We start from the raw sequence: 19,284 nt of genomic DNA on the forward strand, positions 1-19,284 counted from the left end.
GCCAGCTTCACAGAAACATTACATGACTGCACTTATAAACCGTCTCTCTGACCAGACCCCATTTATGCATTTCCCTATGCCTTCACCCACTTAAGCATTTCCCTATGCCTTCTCAGCGGCTTCTCACTATGTAGCTTTCAGGACAGCGAATACGTGACATGCAAAAGTCTTTCCCAGAGGAATTCACTTTCCTAAACCATGGACCCCAACAGCATATCCAGTTATTTCCCATGTTCCGATGCAAGAACAATAATTACAAAAACTGCCACCTTCTGTCTTATTACAACTTTGGTGCAGGCCCTCATGTTCTCACACATCAATGGGGGAAACGCCCTCCTGACAGGGTTTTCAGACACTCACCTGGCTCCCCTAACAGCAGTCCAACACACCTCAGCATGCCTAATTACGGCTCTGCAGAAATTAGACTGAACCACCCCTCGTCCTACGCAAACTATACTGGCTTCCTCTGCAGGCCAACATATTGTTCAAGACTGCATGTATCATCTACGAAGCAGTCAAGAGCAGCACACGAGCACACCTGTGTCTAAGCTCCACATGTATGGTACTGCACGCAGCTTGCACAGCAAACCATCTTGAAACACAACTTGCTGCAAAGAGAGGACCCACATACAATCCTTTTCTTGTCAAGCACCTACTGTGAGAAACCTCAGGCTGTTCTCACAACTACTCCTCTTGCATCCTCTATACAGGTGGCCATGAAAAGGTCATCGCTTTTGGATCTTGCCCTTGGAGGTGGACAACCAAGGGAGGATCACTTGGATGGAGGGTCCTTGGGGATTGGAAGTGGGATGCCCTTAAGTAAGACACAGTATTCCACATCCTCCTTTCAGGAGGGAACTCCTATCCCAGAAGTGGTTCTGGGATATTGTTCACCCTGTCCCCTGGTCTCTGAGAAGGGCAGGAGATATTCTCATCCCAGACGTGTTAGAAAGAGAAGGAGAAGGATTGGGGATGAGGTACCTTAGGGCCCTGAGAGTAGTAACAACCTACAAAACCCTTCCCCAACCTTTTTGGGTCATTATAAGGCGGTTCCCCTTTATTACACTCTTGGGGTACCTAACAGTACTGAGATGTGGAAGAAACAACTGAGAGTTAGGAACATTACACACTTTCCCCACTCTAGTACTGAGACTAGGAAGAGGCAGCTGAAAGTAAAGAACCCCACTTACTCTAACCACTTTGGTACTGGGACGAAGAAGATGCATGAAAGTCAGGCATGTCCTTATAATCAGAGTCAGGCAGCCTTAATTAATGGAATACACCTGCAGCCCATTAACGGGCCACAGGTGTATACGAGATTGTAAGGATGCACCTCATCGGAGCCCGCAGAGGGAGATTGGCACACCTATGACTGGGGACCCTGGAAGCCGAAGCACCGGGTCAGCCCCTCCATGCTCGGCTGTCAACAACGCCGAAGGAGCAAGATCGCGAGCCGCTGCTCGCAGACAAGGCGTAATACCGCCTCACTCACCTGCTGGGGAACCCGGTACCGACGAGGGGGTGAAGCACTTGCAGGCACTCCAAGGCGGGGTGGGGGGGCCACCGGCCCTTCGACATGCTGTGTCCCGCGGCAGCCCCGGAGCGGGTCGCAGCTGGAAAGCGCTCCGAGCCAGGAACCACCCATATCCAACACGGCCACGATCACGTGATCAGCATGAACGTTCCGGAAGCCAGGATGGCAACACGCTGGCACGGCACCCTTTGAGGGAGGCGGGGTAATGCCTCAGGGACCAATGGGGAGTGAGCTAGACAGGGCTAATGGTGATTTGTGGGGGCTTGAAACTAAAGAAGTAAACAAAAGCGCGCCAAACGAAGCTGACAAGAGCCTTTCTTTTTGCAGGATAGAGAAGAGGAGGAGGAACGAAGACCAGAGTGGTGGGCCTATCCGGACACCACGAGATAGGACAAGGTTGGGGACTGCCTCGATCTACTCTGAAAGGGAAAAGCACTGGTGAAAGAAACCAAAGAACTTTATTCTTTGTTTATGTTAAGGACCCTTTCCACATTGGAATAAATATTGTTTCAGCATCCGCCTGTCTCCTGAAGTCTAATTGTCACAGAGGTGAACTGCAGAGAGCAGCAGCAGGGGAAGAGGGAGACGCAGCAGAAGGAGCCGTGCAGGAGCACGAGAAGCAGAGACACCAGGAAGCTGTCCTAGATCCAGGGAGTCCTGCTGGTGGGACTTTGCAGGACGGAGAACCCTCGGAAGGGAACGCGGGCAGCAGGCACTGCTGTGGAGTGGAGGTGCGCATGAGAGCCGGTGTGTGCTGAACGAAGCATCCAGCGAATAGGCTTTCCCTCTTGAGGGAAAAGCCGTGCAGAGGAGCTGCCAGGTCTTGGTAAGTGTCGGGGGACAGTGGAACCACCTGGGCACTCCAAGGGACTGTAAATACAATAGCGGTCCACGACAGTAAGCAAAGTTGCCTTTATTGAACACCAAATTGAATGAAACAACCAAAGTAGCCTTTATTGAATATCGAATTGAGTGAAACAAGCAAAACTGCACTTACTAAATACCGTATTAAATGAAACGAGCAAAGCTGCATTTATTAAATATTGATTTGAATGAAACAAGCAAAACTGCACCTATTGAATACTGCATTGAATGAAACAAGTAAAGATGCATTTATTGAATACTGAATTTAATGAAACAAGCTAAGTTGCATTTATTGAATAAGGCAAAGACTATTACGTTGAATATCAAACTGAATTCAAATATCAAACCTGCTAAGATTGAACTATGAACTGAAAGAAAATAGGAAACTAAGTTGAATGAAGTACTCTAACTGCAGAGTTGAAGTCAAGGCTGAGCAACGTTGAGCAAGTGCTTGTTGTGGAGCTGCATTTAAGAAACCACTGGTTTAGCTGAATATTGAACTACTCAAAAAGAGACCTCGAAGTTCCTGGTTACGTGATCTGTAATGGGTGGATCATGTGATCTAAAATTGCACCCAGACCAGAGAACTCCTTCATGTTGAATAAAGAACTGTTGAATGTGAATGCAAGGTTCCTGGCTGCGTAACCTGTAATGGGCGGACCGTGGGTGAGACTAGAGAACCCCTATAAACCTAACAAGGAAATTTGCTGTTATATCAAAAAGGAAAGCTACCATTGGTGTATACCAGACTTGGGGAAGGGAACCTGGAGCTGTAAAGAATTGTTGAAACACGATCGAAAGAACAAAGCTTCAAGATACTTCTTTTTGTGACATCTTTTGACACTGAATTTGGTGAAGGGAACCCTGATACGTGCTGCCCTTGAACTATACAGAACTTGGGGAAGGGCATCCTGACATTTACAAAAGCGTAGAACTGTATTACTTCAAGTCCAACAGAAGGTAAATTGAATAGTGCGATAAACCGGTTGACATTTGGGGAAAATAGGCTGAAGAATAAGCCTGACCTGGAAATAGCTCTGAACTTTACTTTACTGCTTAGTTTATGGTTGACATCCCTACACATTGCTTTGTCTTAGTTGTGAGGGCAAGCATAGGTTTTGGACACAGACAGACTTTTCAGTTGAACTTAATGACACAGACTTTCCTTACTTTCTTTAGGTAGGGAAATCCCACCATAGGGCAAGATAGGCCTTACTCGATCCTGACATTTTCTTTAATAAAAGCCTTTTCATTCATTGAATCTGTTGTCTATGTCTCCTTCCGTGATGCCAACCTCACACTACTCTGTGGAACTCGATCCATGAATCGGCTCGGAATGCTCCTACAATTCTCCACTTCCGCAAAGCCCTCAAAGCGTGGCTTTTGCAACAAAACATGACAAACTAGTAAAGCCAATGGATGCACAGGCACCAGGCCAATAAACACTGGCTACTCAAACCCTGCACTGTGCTCCACTGCTCTCGAGCTAGGTCTGCACTTTAAACAATAAAATAAACAAATAGTATAAAGAATCCAACCCTTTGCTGTAGATAATATGCTCAAGGATAGTATTTGAATGATATATATATGGGTGCATAGTTACTATTGTATATTATATGGGTTTGACTGCTGAGCTGTTTTATATATTTTATGAAGTTTTAATTCATTTTTTCCAAATAAACCTGTTGAACTGATATAAATCATTATGTGCAATGCACAATATTATTTTCTGTGATACTATAATTACGTTGTTACCTCTTACGAATGTTAATGAAATATAAGGTAGTGCAACTTAAATCATTAATGTTGCTGTCTGTGTTTATTCGACTGCTCTCTATGTATGCACATTGTTTTTTGTATTTGTTATAACGTTGATGGTGTCAGCTCCTTCAGCTCCATTTATTTTAATTTAAAATAAATTAGATGTTGCCACTCCAGCACCATAATCGATGTCCTGTGGCCTATAATTAAATCAGGGCATTACTTCTACATCATGAATTACCTGGCCTAAAATAGCAAGGCAATCTTTTTTTATTTATTCGTGGAGTTTCTGCGGGTTTTGAGGAATCATACGTGATTTCATGTGGTTTTATATTCGTTGGTTAAGGAAATTACTTGCTTGTGTTTCTTTTACATGCTTTGTCAATGAACATGAACCGTTTGAAATGATTCATGGCAAAATATTGTATTTGTCTGCCCTGTGCAGAAGTACATGCTAACCCAATGTAGTTGAGTTGAAGACCACGCTCACAGCCCCTCTCTGGCATTGGGCAGCACACATGCATTATGCTGCATAGGATGGTGGATCTTGTGTGGCATTGGCCGGCCTGCCAGTCCTTAAGATTGTACCAACAAAGACTGTGTCCCTCACATGCCCGTGTGTCCTTAATTTCAGACTTTTCTTTTCAGCATTACTCTTCTTTCATGAGATTATATGAAGTTGCAGAATTCGTGACTGTGTGGAGTGTGAGGTACTTTTACACGCCATAAAGCGGCTGCGAGAGGGGGACACACTCATTTCCCTCTCCTCGTTCTCTTGGTGTCACACCTCAGGGAACCTGGCGGCTTCGGTCTAAATGGAAGCTGCGTCCTCCATTGCTGGTTCCTTCATGCACGGCGAAGCGCAGAGTACGGGTCTAGTCTTTTTCTCTACGCATTCCGACGCCAGTTCTTTAGCCTCCCACTTCCGGTGTCGGATGCGTTGCAACAAACAGTTTCTCTGATCGCCTGCGCTGCCGTACTCCTTGTACTTCGCTCCTCAGAGTTTTGTCTCCTTACCGTTTCTAGTCTCCGTGTTCTATTTTCCTCCCTTTCTTATTTCCAGCTTATCCTCTCGTCTCCGTATCCTCGCCCTTCCTCCTTCTACTTTTCCGCTCCCGTCTTCCGCCTGTCCCTTCCTCCCGTCTTGTGTTGTTTTCCCTCAGGCTTGCCTTCTTCACTCCTTTCTACTCCGCCCCCCCCTTCCTTCAGTCTTTGCCATTCTGTGTATCGGCCTCTGCCTGTACTATGGACTGCCTTGCCTCTTCCTGATTGGCATTATCCTGTTCTTTTTGTGTACCGACCTCTGCCTGTTCAACGGATTGCTTGCCTCTTCCTCAATTGATTAGTTGTATCCGGAACTTTCTACCTGTGTTTCTCTGGCACTCAACTGCAGTTCATACGTCATTGTTTACTACCCCTGGAGTTTCCTGATCAACTCATCTCTTCAGCAGGGGAATACCTTACTGGGGTTTTTTATGCCACTGGCTTTTTCCCCACTGTTCAACGGCTGAGGAGGGCAGCCACAGTTCACCCATTGGGTGTCACTGTGGCGTCCTTTCACGGTCGTCCTTATCTACTAAAAAAAAAGGTGAAGACTCGAACTCAGGATAACCCGAAGCTTGCATTACACCGGAAAATCAGAGGTGAGGAGGAAGGGGAGGACAGGGAATCAGACTCTTCACAAGTGGAAGAGGATATAACAGATATATTTGACAGTTTGCAACGCCCACAAATCATTATGGCCACTCTGCAACAGGTGCAGGAGTTAGTGGCAGCAGTCCAGAACTTGAATTTAGAAGTTCAAAATCTCAAAGCCGCAAATGCCACTTTACAGCAGAGAAATGCAGAGCGGAACCCACCTACTACGGATCTACCTCCATTACCCCTAGTCTCAGGGAAGTTTGATGGGACGCCCAAGAGTCTAAAGGAGTTCTTGGATGCCTGTAACCTGAATTTTTCCTTTCGTTCCCAAACATTCTCTTCGGGGCATGCTAAGGTTGGGTTTATGATTACTCACATGTCAGGCAATGCCTTGGCCTGGGCTACCCCGCTGGTCAACAGAGCAGATCCTGTGTTACAAGATTATGAAGCATTCAAGACATTGATGAAACAGACCTTCCTACGTACCGAGAGCACGTATTTGGCCTCCGAGGACCTGTTGGACATCAGACAAGGGAACTCAGACTTAATGTCTTACATCACGTTGTTCAAACAAATTGCCGCTGAGGCGGGTTGGCAAGAACAGGCACAATATGCCATATTCCGGAGAGGTCTGCGAGAAGAATTGAAGGACGAACTAGCACGTATAGAAAGACCTCTCACAGCCACATTGCGGATTGATTTTCGGTTAACCGAACGGCGAGCAGAGCGTCAAAAAACAAAGATTGGGATCCCTATACCTCCAGTTTCCCTCCCTCTGACATCACCTTCCTCGACACTCTCCACTCGAGAAGAGCCTATGCAGATTGGTACTACCCGCGCCCCTCTCACGGTTGAAGAATGCAGGCGAAGGCGAGAAGGAAGCCTGTGTATGTACTGTGGATCTTCGACTCATTTACTTCGAGACTGCCCAGGTGTACCCAAGAGACGCTCGGGAAATGAGCACCCTCGGTAAGTTTGGGGACTCACTACCGAGGGACTAATCCCAGTCCCTTTGTTACCCTTTCAATCACTACCGTGGAAGGTAGTAACGATGACCGTCTCATGGTGATGGCAGTTACCCTACTGATCGGCAAGACCTCGATTCAGACCCAGGCCCTCCTGGATTGTGGGGCCACAGGCAATTTCATTGACACTCAGTGGGCGGAAAGCCACAGACTTATTCGAGTAGCCAAGACCGAGGATCAGAAGGTAGAGGGTGTCGACGGCGAACCATTAAGCTCAGGCCTGATCACTCATTCTACAGAGGTCCTCACCGTGTGTATCATGCAATATTCAGAACGTCTATCCTTTGACATCATCAGAGCAGCTCACTTCCCTCTGATTCTGGGCATAGGTTGGCTTCGTCGACACAACCCCTCCATAGACTGGACCAGAAACCTTCTAAGTTTTGACTCAACCTTCTGTAAAATGAACTGTCTGCCTAAACCGACCTTTGCAGCGGTGCGAACATCCTATGGAGTGGAATCCAAGACTATACATTGTTTACCCTCCTTTCTCAAAGAATACACCGATGTAGTGACGGAGAAAATTCCTCTAGAGCTTCCTCCTCACAGACCCGAAGATTGCAGGATCGATCTACATCCTGGGGCCTTGGTCCCCTTTTGCCGGATGTTTCCTTTGACACTTCAAGAAAGAAAGTATCTGCGAGAATACCTAAACAAGAATTTGGCCAATGACTTGATTAGACCTTCTAGATCTTCTGCAGGGGCCTCTTTATTCTTCATCCCCAAGAAAGACACACAGGAACTACGCCCGTGTATCGATTACAGGGGGCTAAACAAGGTAACCACAAAGGACAGATATCCCATGCCACTTATATCTGAAATCATTCACGCCGTTCAGTCGGCCACAATATTTACTAAACTGCATCTATGTAACGCTTACCATCTGCTTCGTATCCAGTCTGGGGATGAGTGGAAAACTGTGTTCAGGACCCCCTTCGGACTCTATGAGTATCAGGTAATGCCTTTTGGCCCTGTCAATGCTCCATCCATTTTCCAACGCTTCATGGACAGACTCTTTTCTGATCTCTTGGGAAACTCAATCATCATCTACCTAGATGATATCCTTATCTTCTCTCTCACCCAAGAAGAACATAATATCCATGTCCAGGACGTGTTTCACAGATTAAAAGACAATCATCTCTCTGTCAAACTTGAAAAGTGTGTCTTTTCGGCTAAGTCCGTTTCCTACTTAGGTTACATCCTTTCCTCTGAGGGCATAGCCATGGACCCACAAAAGGTCAATTCCATCCTAGACTGGCTGTCTCCTAAAACCGTTAAGGACATCCAGAGATTCCTTGGCCTTTCTAATTTCTACCGAAAATTCATCCCAAATTTCTCTCAACAGGTACTCCCAATGACCACTCTTCTCAAGAAGTCCTCCTCTCCGTTCCAATGGTACCCCCAGGCGGAGAACAGTTTTCAACAACTGAAACGGACCTTTTGTTCGGCTCCTGTTTTAAGACAACCCGACCAGCACTCCCGTTCATTGTGGAAACTGACGCCTCTTCAGCCGCAGTAGGAGCGGTCTTACTACAAGAACACCGTGGTAAGGAACACCCGCTGTCCTATTTCTCCAAAACTCTAAACATCAGCCAACGTAACTACTCTGTTATAGAACGAGAATTACTCGCCATGAAATTAGCCTGTGCTGAATGGCGCCACCTTCTCCAAGTTGGGGAACATCCTTTTACCCTTCGAATGGATCACAAAAATCTGCAGGTATTACGCCAATTTGAATGCTATAATTCCAGGCAGGCAAGGTGGGCGCATTTCTTCGCCAAGTTTGACTTCGATATTACCTATATCCTGGGCGAACAAAACCTGGTAGCTGATGCCCTGTCCCGACGCAGTGACTATCTGTCTGAACCAGAATCCACGACTGAGTTGATGTTTTCAAGGTCTCAAAGAATTGGAGTTATATCTACTTTTTTGCAACAAGTCAAGGACGATTCAGGAGGAAGATTCGAAGATGAAATGCATGGAAACCTGACTGAGTACGTCGTTGAAGACGGACTTTATCTGGTAAACGACAAATTGTACCTACCCACTCCAGCTTTAAGAAAGATTGCACTATCCTGGTGTCGTGACTCCAAGTTTGCTGGACATCGTGGCATTCGTTGCACTCAAGATTATCTGGTACGACATTTCTTTTGGCCCAACATGAGGGAAGATACCAAACAATATGTCCAGTCTTGTACCACCTGCCTTCGGAACAAATCCTCCATGCAACGACCTCTGGGATTATTGGAACCCTGTGCCATTCCTACTGGACCTTGGAACACTGTGTCTACCGATTTCATCGTGGATTTGCCAGAGTCGCAAGGTTGTACCTGTATAATGGTGGTGGTTGATTCCTTCACCAAGTTGGCACATTTCTCACCATTACCCAGAGTTCCTTCTGCCTCCTGTATGGCAGAGATCTTCTTGAGAGACATATTCAAGTTACACGGTCTACCTACTAAGATAATTTCGGACTGAGGCAGCCAGTACACATCCCATTTCTGGTACGCTCTCTGTAAAGGGTTGGGCATAGAGAGAGCTCTTACCTCGGGATTGCATCCACAATCTAACGGACAAACGGAGCGCCTCAACGGTACGTTAGAGCAGTATCTCCGGTGTTTTGTTAACCAACAACAAGACAATTGGGTCCAGTTACTCCCGACGGCAGAATTTTCTTACAATCGCGCTAGACACTCTGCCCTCGGGATTAGCCCTTTTTTACTGTACTTATGGTTACCATCCCCGCACCCTACTTCCCTTAGCTCACATAGAGAGCTCAGTACCTTCTGCCGAAGCCTCATTGACAATAATCCGAGAGGCACATAACAAGGCTAGGCTGGGATTGAAGGAGGCCCGAGAAAGAAACAAATCCCAAGCGGATAAACACCGTAGACCAGTTCCTGAATGGGGTGTTGGTTCTATGGTACTCTTGTCGACCAAATTCCTACCACATTGGGTACGTCACTCTAAACTGTCCCCTAGATATATTGGACCCTACAGGATTACTCGAGTCATAAACCCTGTAGCCTTTCACCTACAGCTACCTACAAGCTTACGTCGAGTTCATCCGGTGTTTCACACTTCTCAACTAAAGACCTTTGTAGAAGATAGATGGACCCGTAAGACAAGCAACACTTCAGTACCTAAGGATCCTTCTAAAGATGTCTATGAGGTGGCCCAGATATGTGACTCCCGGTATCATATAGGACGCGTGGAGTATCTAATCCACTGGAAGGGATACCCTACTTCGGAAAACACCTGGGAACCTAGATCTCATTTGAATACCCCCCTGCTGTTAAATAAATTCCACCGTAGTCATCCGAGCAAGCCAGGAGGGGTGGACCTTAGGAGGGGGCATACTGTCACACCTCGGGGAACTTGTCAGCTTTGGTCTAAATGGAAGCTGCGTCCTCCATTGCTGGTTCCTTCACGCACGGCGAAGCGTAGAGTACGGGTCTAGTCTTTTTCTCTACGCATTCTGTTCTTTAGCCTCCCACTTCCGGTGTCGGATGCATTGCAACAAACAGTTTCTCTGATCGCCTGCGCTGCCGTACTCCTTGTACTTCGCTCCTCAGAGTTTTGTCTCCTTACCATTTCTAGTCTCCCCGTTCTATTTTCCTCCATTTCTTATTTCCAGCTTATCATCTCGCCTCCGTATCCTCGCCCTTCCTCCTTCTACTTTTCCACTCCCGTCTTCCGCCTGTCCCTTCAACCCGTCTTGTGTTGTTTTCCCTCAGGCTTGCCTTCTTTCACTCCTTTCTACTCCGCCCCCCCCTTTCCTTCAGTCTTTGCCATTCTGTGTATCGACCGCCGCCTGTACTACGGACTGCCTTGCCTCTTCCTGATTGGCATTATCCTGTTCTTTTTGTGTACCGACCTCTGCCTGTTCAACGGATTGCTTGCCTCTTCCTCAATTGATTAGTTGTATCCGGAACTTTCTACCTGTGTTTCTCTGGCACTCAACTGCAGTTCATATGTCATTGTTTACTACCCCTGGAGTTTCCTGATCAACTCATCTCTTCAGCAGAGGAATACCTTACTGGGGTTTTTATGCCACTGGCTTTTTCCCCACTGTTCAACGGCTGAGGGGGGCAGCCACAGTTCTCCCATTGGGTGTCACTGTGGCGTCCTTTCACGGTCGTCCTTATCTACTAAAAAAAAAGGTGAAGACTCGAACTCAGGATAACCCGAAGCTTGCATTACACCGGAAAATCAGAGGTGAGGAGGAAGGGGAGGACAGGGAATCAGACTCTTCACAAGTGGAAGAGGATATAACAGATATATCTGACACTTGGTTTGGTCAAGATAGCGCTATGAGGTAGCAATACCACACCCTATGCATTGGTGGCAATCTTTTTTAATCTTTTCTTTGAGGCATCATGGAATCACCAGCTATTTTCTACCTCTATTTTAATGGCAAACTCGGGCCCCTCCCTGAGCAAGTTTCTGGGTTACAGAATCCAGATTTGTGTTGATTGGTGGGTATCTTCTCTTGTTCCAAGCCAGTCATATCAGAGGAGTGGCAAATGTAGCAGCAGACAGATTGACCAGTGTCTTCCAGAACACCCAGGTGCTCTTCTCTCAGGCCCACATTTTTTGGTTAACATGCAGGAGGTTTAGGATTTTTTTGCATCCCCGAACACTTTTCAGTTGAGCAAATATTGCTTGACATTCCAGTCTCAGGATGCCAAGAGTGGGGATACTCTGTCTTTCCGTTGGACGCAGGGGCTGGTGTATGCATTTCTCCCATTAGCATCTATTCCCAAGGCGCTGGCAGATAGAGGGGGGAGGGACCTGTAGCTCCTTCATTGTTCTTTGGCCCGATTACTCCACCCTCTGGTGTCTGCAAGCCTCTGTGAAGATAAATACAAGTTTGACTTTTGGCAGATCAACCAAAAAGTGTGTTAGCCAGTAATCTCATGGCTTGTACTGCTAGCAGTGCCTGAATGAGATTCTCTTACAACCTTACAAGAGTTATATGAACCTGATTAAGATGTTGGGCTCGAACGCTCTCCCTGACATCTCTTGGCTCTGTGTCGTCTTGTTTCCAAGTCGAACACGCTGCCGCTGAGCTATCCTCCTGGGACTTATGTCGTTTCACTTACATAGAATACTTTGTCTGCCCTGTGTACATATGTTTTTGTGCAAACATGAAACCCGGGTATCTCATTATATTCGTATTTGCTGTATTAATTTAAACACAGGTTCCGATTCTGAACCAGGTGGTAATTACTGAAAAAGTTGTTTTAAGCCTTAACTACAGTTTCGGTATTTAACACCTATTCTCATGTTGGATTTTTCCAAAAGCGCCACTTTCGGACCCTGTGCACGAGTTGCTAGGACTAACTGGAAACCAGCCTGGCAACCGGCAATTTCGGGAACTGCAATTTAGCAGGGTTATTCTGGTGTCACTCCCCCACATTAGCGATACTGTAATATTATCGTAGAAATAAGGCACCTGCTTGGTGGCGGTCTACTTTCTACAGTTTTGCCACTGTGGAGGAGTGACATCAGAAGGGCACAGTAATATTCAAAATGTAGTGCTTTGGGTGCAAAATGGCACTGAACTAGAGCAGAACAAAGTAGAGATATGTGCTGCTGTATGTGCACCTAACCTGTGCCTGGTGACGTAAAGCATTTCATTGTTAGCAGCTGCATTCATTGTTAGGCAATTGAAATGCGGATGTGGGTTTGGTACTTGCATGCCAGTGGAGTAATTGGAATGGGTAGGGGTACATGCATTCTCACAGCAGTCAGGTGGTTTCCAGACTTGAAGGAGAGAGCTAACTGATTCCAGCAGGTGTTGTCAGCAGCAGTTTCGTTAAATTGCGGTTTTCATGCTATTTAACGAAAATGCTGCCTCTCACTGCGCTGACGCCCAGGCCCACTTCAGAATAAAGCGTGGTGCCTGGCCGTCAGGAAAAGGCGCAGTGTAACATGCTATTTAGCAGGGTCATTGTACCTCAATGAGAATAGGGCCCTGAGGGCTCGAGTCTGAACGTGGTGTTAAGTACCGAAAAGCACGCAGAAAGCCTTAGCGACCTTTTCGGTACTTAACACCTATTCTGAAGGTGGCGCATTGTTCCGAAGTCGGAACGAATACACCACTTTCGGAATGTATGTGCCGGTTGCTAGGATGGGCGATAAACCAACCTAGCAACCGGCACTTTCAGTATGCAGCATTTTGCATGCCGATTCCTGTGGCACTCCTCCAGTTTCGCACACGGCACAAAGTGGCGCCCAAGTACGGCACCACAATGGTGTCACAGTTACGGAGGAGTGCCACATTGTCTCCTTCTTGTACAGATTTAAATTGGAGGTGTGTATGTTTTTAGTGATTTTGAAAATACCTTTGTGCTTGGAGTGTGATCAGTGTTTTATTTGACATCAATCACACTGTCATCCCCTTATGATAAATGTGCACTCCACTGAAGCCGACTGCACGTCTCTCCTTCTGCTTCTGATGCCTGCAGAAGAGCATTTGCTGATGTTAATGTTGCTCTTTACCTTTCAACAGTTGTGCTCCTTGGAATGGGTGATGTATGGGTGCTGCCGTAATCTCGGCAGCACTTTCGTAAAACTACGATTTCGTCAATATTTACGGAAATGCTGCTGAGATTTTGCAATCCGCCCGTTCTCCACAGAAGGCGGATTGCAGGCAGTTCACTCTCGTGCACTGCGACATGGTCAGGCCCACTTGAAAATAGTCGTGGTAACTGGGCATCAAGAAAAGGCGCAGTGAAGCATTGTTTAGCATGCTCATTGCGCCTCAATGAGAATTGGGCCCAGGGTGTAATTTCGAACAGAAATGATTTACTAAGTAGACAGTGACAGGGAGCAGAGGCTGTCCTATGGTAAGGTGTCCTTACACAAGAGCTTTGTTCAATTGAATGGTGTACACTGGGCAGTAAAGGGGTAAGAGTAGGAACATGTACCAGGGGGAAAGAACTGGAGCACACCAGTATTTTTAACACTGAGAACCTCAGCCAGTATTTCCATGTTGGCATTGCATTCCCAAGGTTTATAAATGGGTGCATCTTTCTGAAAACCCTTGCATGGGTGATTTGATTCCCGAGAAAATTCTTTACTAGATCCCTGGTAACAGCCATCCTTGTGGAGGTCAACGAAATTCATGACGTATTTATCGTCTGATCCTAAGATAATTGTTCATGCCAGACAATGCTAAATCAAAAAGGAATTCTTTGCAACCCTCGGTTGGGCTGATACTTTCATTTTCTTTGACATTGTGTTCCTCCGGCGACTATCCGCAATGCTAACAGTGACCTGAATATCTTTGGCTCAACACAAATATGTTGCAGTTGCCACCACTACCTCATCTCGCTGGTTCTGTCATTTCATCGAGACTCGTTTTTACGACGGGTGTTTTTCCACTGAATTTTTACCAAAAAAACTTTTATTTCTTTTCTTATTTTTGGGGTGATCCCCCCCCCAAAACCATCTGTCATCTACCGATTTGTTTTATTCCTGACCCCCACCCCAACCTTTTATATGCCCTTTCCCACCCCCCCCAAAACATTTTCAAAAAGTTTTTTTGCAAAAATCCCACGGAAAAAAAACTGTCGTAAAAACGGGTGTCGATGAAAGGACCTCGTACCATCTCGCCATATAGGCCAAGCAGGATCATCATCAAAATGCAATATAGTTGCCCTTTTCATTGGATGATGGGAAAGGCAAGTATTCCAGCTGTGCTAAAGCCATTGGTGTTAGTGGATTGTCTTTGTTTGCTAGCTCTCCCTATTGGTTTAGCTTGTTCATTGGGATGTTCACCCATTCTTAGTTACAGTTGGTCAATCAATAAGTTACGTGTTGCTGGCTGTTTGATATTGAAAGGAACCTGCAAATCTAAAAAGGTCAACAAGTGAAAGTGCTGAGGAAAGGTCTTGCAGCCTGTTAGTGCTCATCTACAATTTGTTTTTGCCAGGTTTTTTAGTGGAAAATGTTTCATTTGTTTACTGTATCTAAAAAATGTAAACGGCCATGGGCACCCATTTTCTTCTCAGCCAAGGCAGAGGACAGCAGTATCGCAGATGAGAGAAGCATCCAAAGCTAGCACCGTTGGTGCAGGACCGTCCAGCAGATCCCAGGCCAGCGCTGGCACAAGCAAATTCATGATGGGTAAGTAGAAGAGTCAATGATATTAGACAATGGAAAGAATGTCCATCTATAAAAAACGGATTAAAAAATATTGGAGAACTGAGAAAATGTGCAGCATTTGTGGAGCTACGGAAGTCGCGATTCAAACTGTCGCTAGTTTCGGAAGTGTGTAAGAAGCTGTTATGCTATTATACTGGGTAAAATGATGAAGTAAATCTGATGAAAGAAAAACCCTACTTCAAGAACGAGCAATCATTACATTAATAAATTAACCTATGTTTGTACTGATATTTTTCAAGTACATAGGGTCTGGTCGTTCGATACCCCATTACAAAGAAATCTTTAGACTCTTAACAAAGAATGATTACCAGAATAACATTACTGCAAAAGTGTAATTTTGTTACACTGACCCGACTTGTATTCGCATGTCCGCAGCAGCATTCCATGCACAGCACCTTCTTTGCAGATAAAAAAAGAATGTTTATATTTTATTATTGATGCAAAATAGCATAGCTGTACATAATGACATTTTAAAAATGAAAAGTTCTATTGAAAGAAATTATGAAAGAAAGGCAGGTTCCAAGGTCTACGGGTACGTAGGAACTCAAGTAGTCAAAACGATTGTTGCCCACAGGAGAAATTAAACATGGAAGCCAGAGGATAGCGAAGAAGGGAGCCATGAGTGTACACATGTTAGGTGGAGACCAGGAAGGTATCCTCTGGAGTGAGGAATAGGTTTCTTACCTATAACTCCAGTTCCATAACATTGGCACTTTCATATATTTGCATCATTTGAATATTCCCTGTCATCACACTGGTAATCGTCAGTTACACACTTCCTGCTAGAAAAAGCAGGCACATTTTGCAATCCACTCACCTCGTTTTGGGACATCGAGTATTGAGGTCCACCCCCAGGGGTCATTTTCAAATTCTAAGCATGTGTCTTGTGTATACTTATATTTTTACCTGGTGCAGTCTTTATCGGGGTGGACGTGGGTGCATGTGAGTGTATGAAAGATACCAATGCTGGAGAACTGGAGTTATAGGTAAGCAACATACTCCTTCTCCAGCAATGGATATTTCTTAGATTCACATGCTTTGAATAGAGTTTGCAGCAGCACAGTTACAGTTGCATAATGACTATTGGAATAGCGGTTCACCTTACTGAAACAGTCCTTGCAAGACTGCTTGTCTTACTCTGTTGCAAGACTGCTTTTTCTACTCTCGCCTCTGCCCTGTTCTGCTCATCTGGGCTTTACTGTTTAGTGAAGTATGGGGCACTGCCTAGGTAGCCACTCAGAAAATGTCAATTAGTGCGACTCCTGCTCACACAGAGACAGAAGCTACCGTCACCCTAGTCAAGTGGACGTGGACCTTCCTAGTTAAAGGCTTTTTGGCCTTTGTGTGACAGAAGGATATCGCAGAACTAATCCATCACGCCAAACTCTCCTTGGAAATGGCCTCCCCTTTATTTGATGGCTCAAATGCACCAAAGAGCTAGGCGGTTTTGTGAAAGCTTCACATTCTGACTGTGTAGTATTTTAGTGCCCTCTTTACATCTAAGGAGGGCAGAGCGACCGCTGCTAGTAAGGAAGTCCTTTGCAAGAACGTCATAGTAGTAGGATCGCTAAGCTGATATGAAAATCAATAGGTACTTTAGTGATGAAACAAGGGTTCCTCTTGAGCACCACCATCACTATAGGATGGGAGATCAGTCTTGTTGATCACTAAGGCCTGAATCTCTGAATCTTCTGGTCGACCTAATCGCTAATAGGAAAGCAGCCTTCCATGAGACATACTTGATGACTGTTGTTGCTAGAGGCTCAAAGGGTGTTTTCATATATAAGGTGAGGATTGTTTTGAGGATCCATTCGGAAGGAGATCTTCTACCTGGCAGAAAGGTACAGAAGAGGCCTCTCATGAAGTGTTTTATTATTCTATCACAGAAGAGATGAATGTGTGCTTAACTCTGTTACAATAAGTCTGATGTCTCCCTCAGGCTCATCGGCCGGTCCTCAGACAAGTGAGGTCAGAGTACCACGCCTGCCTCATCCATGCTGGAGGAGCAATGAGGATGTTCCAGCAAGAATGCCCCTATTTAGCTTATATTAGCCTGTTTAAGCACCTGAACACTGTTGTGAGCTCCCTTTGGTGCAGTTCCCACTTGTGTCCCTGGTGGGCTGTGCTGCTGAGCTGGTCCGCCACTGTATTTTGGACCCCTGGCAGGTGATATGTTTTGCAGGAGTGTACTGTTGCCAATTGCTCAATGCCTTAGTTGGTGACAACTGCCTGGATCGGATACCTCCCTGTTTCCATATGTAGATCCTTTTTGGTTTGTTGTCTGTGAGTATCCTCACTGTTTTCCCTTTGTGGACCGTCAGTAAAGAGTAGCTCGTAGCGAGAGGACATTGATATGAAGTTTTGTATTTTCTATTGCACAATGGCCCTTTACATATAGACGATGTAGGTGTCCTTCCCCATCCGTAATCAGTGTTTCTTGGTGTTATGGTTCCTGCCCTTCCCTTGGACAGGTTGCTTCTGCTCCACCACCTTTGCAGGTGCCGAAGGAGAGCTGGTTGGAATGCAAAACGACATTGTCCCTTAAAGGGTCATGAATGTTCTGATCAGCACTTCACAGGGGGCTCTGAATGCATGTGCCATGGAAGGGATTGTTAGAATTCCATCCGGGGACGGTCTGACTAGGGCAGTTGCTATAGAAAACCGAGCACCCAGAAAAGTCAACTGTTTCAAAGGCTGCATGCAAGACTGCCCAAAGTAAATCCAAGAGATTGCAGTTTGCCTACTGTGAGTCTGAGCAACTTTGTCGCTTGCCCGTGTGTAGCAGCCCGAACCAGCTAGTCGTCCATGTATGGGTATACATGATGACCGTTTTGGCTCTTTGGCGTGGGATGCCACTGATGTAAGTCATTTCGTGAAGGTTCTGGGTACCGATTTTAATCCGAATGTTAGGATGCTGTACTGGTAGTATGCGCTGCCTAACATGAACCTTAATTACTTCCTGTACGCTCTATGTATTGGTATGTGTAAATACGCATCTTGGAGGTCTTCTGATGTCAGGAGGTCATGAGTTTGGATCACTTTGATGATGTCTCCCAGGGTTATCCTCTTGAATTTTTGTCTTTTCACTCATTTGTTTAATGCTCGCAGGCCTAATATTGGCCACCATTTTCTGGCCAGCTTCTTGACTAGGAAATACCTGGAGTATATGCGGTTTCCCCAGTATTTTCTTGGAACATTTTGTACGGCTTTCTTTTGGAGCATGCTTTTGGCCTTCTGTTGCAGCAATGTTTTGTATTGTTGGCTGCTGCTCTATCAGCCGTATGCTGGAGCTTTTCGCTTGAAATGGCCATGTTTTACTATGCCCAACACCCATTTGTCTGTTTGTTGTTATTTTTGTCCAGTTTACATAGTGGCTTATGATTCTGCCCCCCACTGCAGGCTTTGTGTGGTCCCTTTCCTCCTATGAGTCATGCTTGCTGCTTGTTGGGCCTCCCTTTTTGGGTAGCATGGCACCTAATTTTCACTGATGCTCTGTATTTGTTGGCCTTGTGGGTAGCTTTTTTGGAATCCCTATGAATAATGGTATTGTTGATAGTAGGATTTCCCCCCATTGGTGGTTGTGGATGAGCGGACAAAAACTCTTCAAAAGGACCAAAATGGTTTCTTTGCCTGCAGTGAAGTTAGTAACCTTGCCAGGACCGCATCCGTTTTTATGGCTTTTAGAGCTGTTCACCCTTGAATGGCATGTCTTGTGAATCTGAATACACTTCTGGCCTAAAAAACCACACAGCAGAGCCACCCTTGCTTCCTAAGCACCACCCTGTTGTTTATGTGCTTGAAGCCTGCCTCTGCTATACCTACGGTAATTTTTTTATTATTGTGATTGGAAGCCTCTTCTCCCTCCTGGAGTATCTGTAGGGCTTCCTTCCTCTTCTCCTCTGGCAAATGCTCTATTATAGGTGCCATGCAATGCACATTTCCCTATCACATCTGTCCATTATGGCCAGAGTATTCGCTGCCTTTACTTCTGTGAACCCTGTGACTAGAACTTTCTTGTCGAAGGCATTTGCCTTATATCTCTCACTGTCCGATAGGACATAACATCTTGTAGCTTGTGTATTAGACTTCCTTCTGGCCACCACTGAGACCACTAACTCAGGAGTGGGTTGTCCAGTAGGGTATTTGTGAGCAGAGTCCGGTGCCCTAAACCTATTCTCAAGAAGTCAATTTAACACAGGCTCTGTGAACGGATGTTTCATTAGGAGGAAACTTTCTTCCCATATGTGATCTAAAAAGGGGATGAATACCACTGACCTTCTGCAC

At 45.7% G+C, this 19,284-nt stretch overlaps 1 protein-coding gene across 1 annotated transcript in view; it reads left to right on the top strand.

The window, feature by feature from the left end:
* ZC2HC1B (zinc finger C2HC-type containing 1B) overlaps positions 1 to 19,284 on the top strand; it is a 515,316-nt gene that overhangs the window by 438,854 nt on the left and 57,178 nt on the right. Inside the window, exon 7 of the mRNA XM_069609006.1 lies at positions 14,847 to 14,961. Coding sequence (XP_069465107.1) covers positions 14,847 to 14,961 — 115 coding nt within the window. The remainder of the gene's footprint in view (positions 1 to 14,846; positions 14,962 to 19,284) is intronic.

The sequence above is a fragment of the Ambystoma mexicanum genome, chromosome 4q (genome assembly GCF_040938575.1).
Source record: "Ambystoma mexicanum isolate Mex_15411 chromosome 4q, UKY_AmexF1_1, whole genome shotgun sequence".
NCBI classification, from domain to species: domain Eukaryota; kingdom Metazoa; phylum Chordata; class Amphibia; order Caudata; family Ambystomatidae; genus Ambystoma; species Ambystoma mexicanum.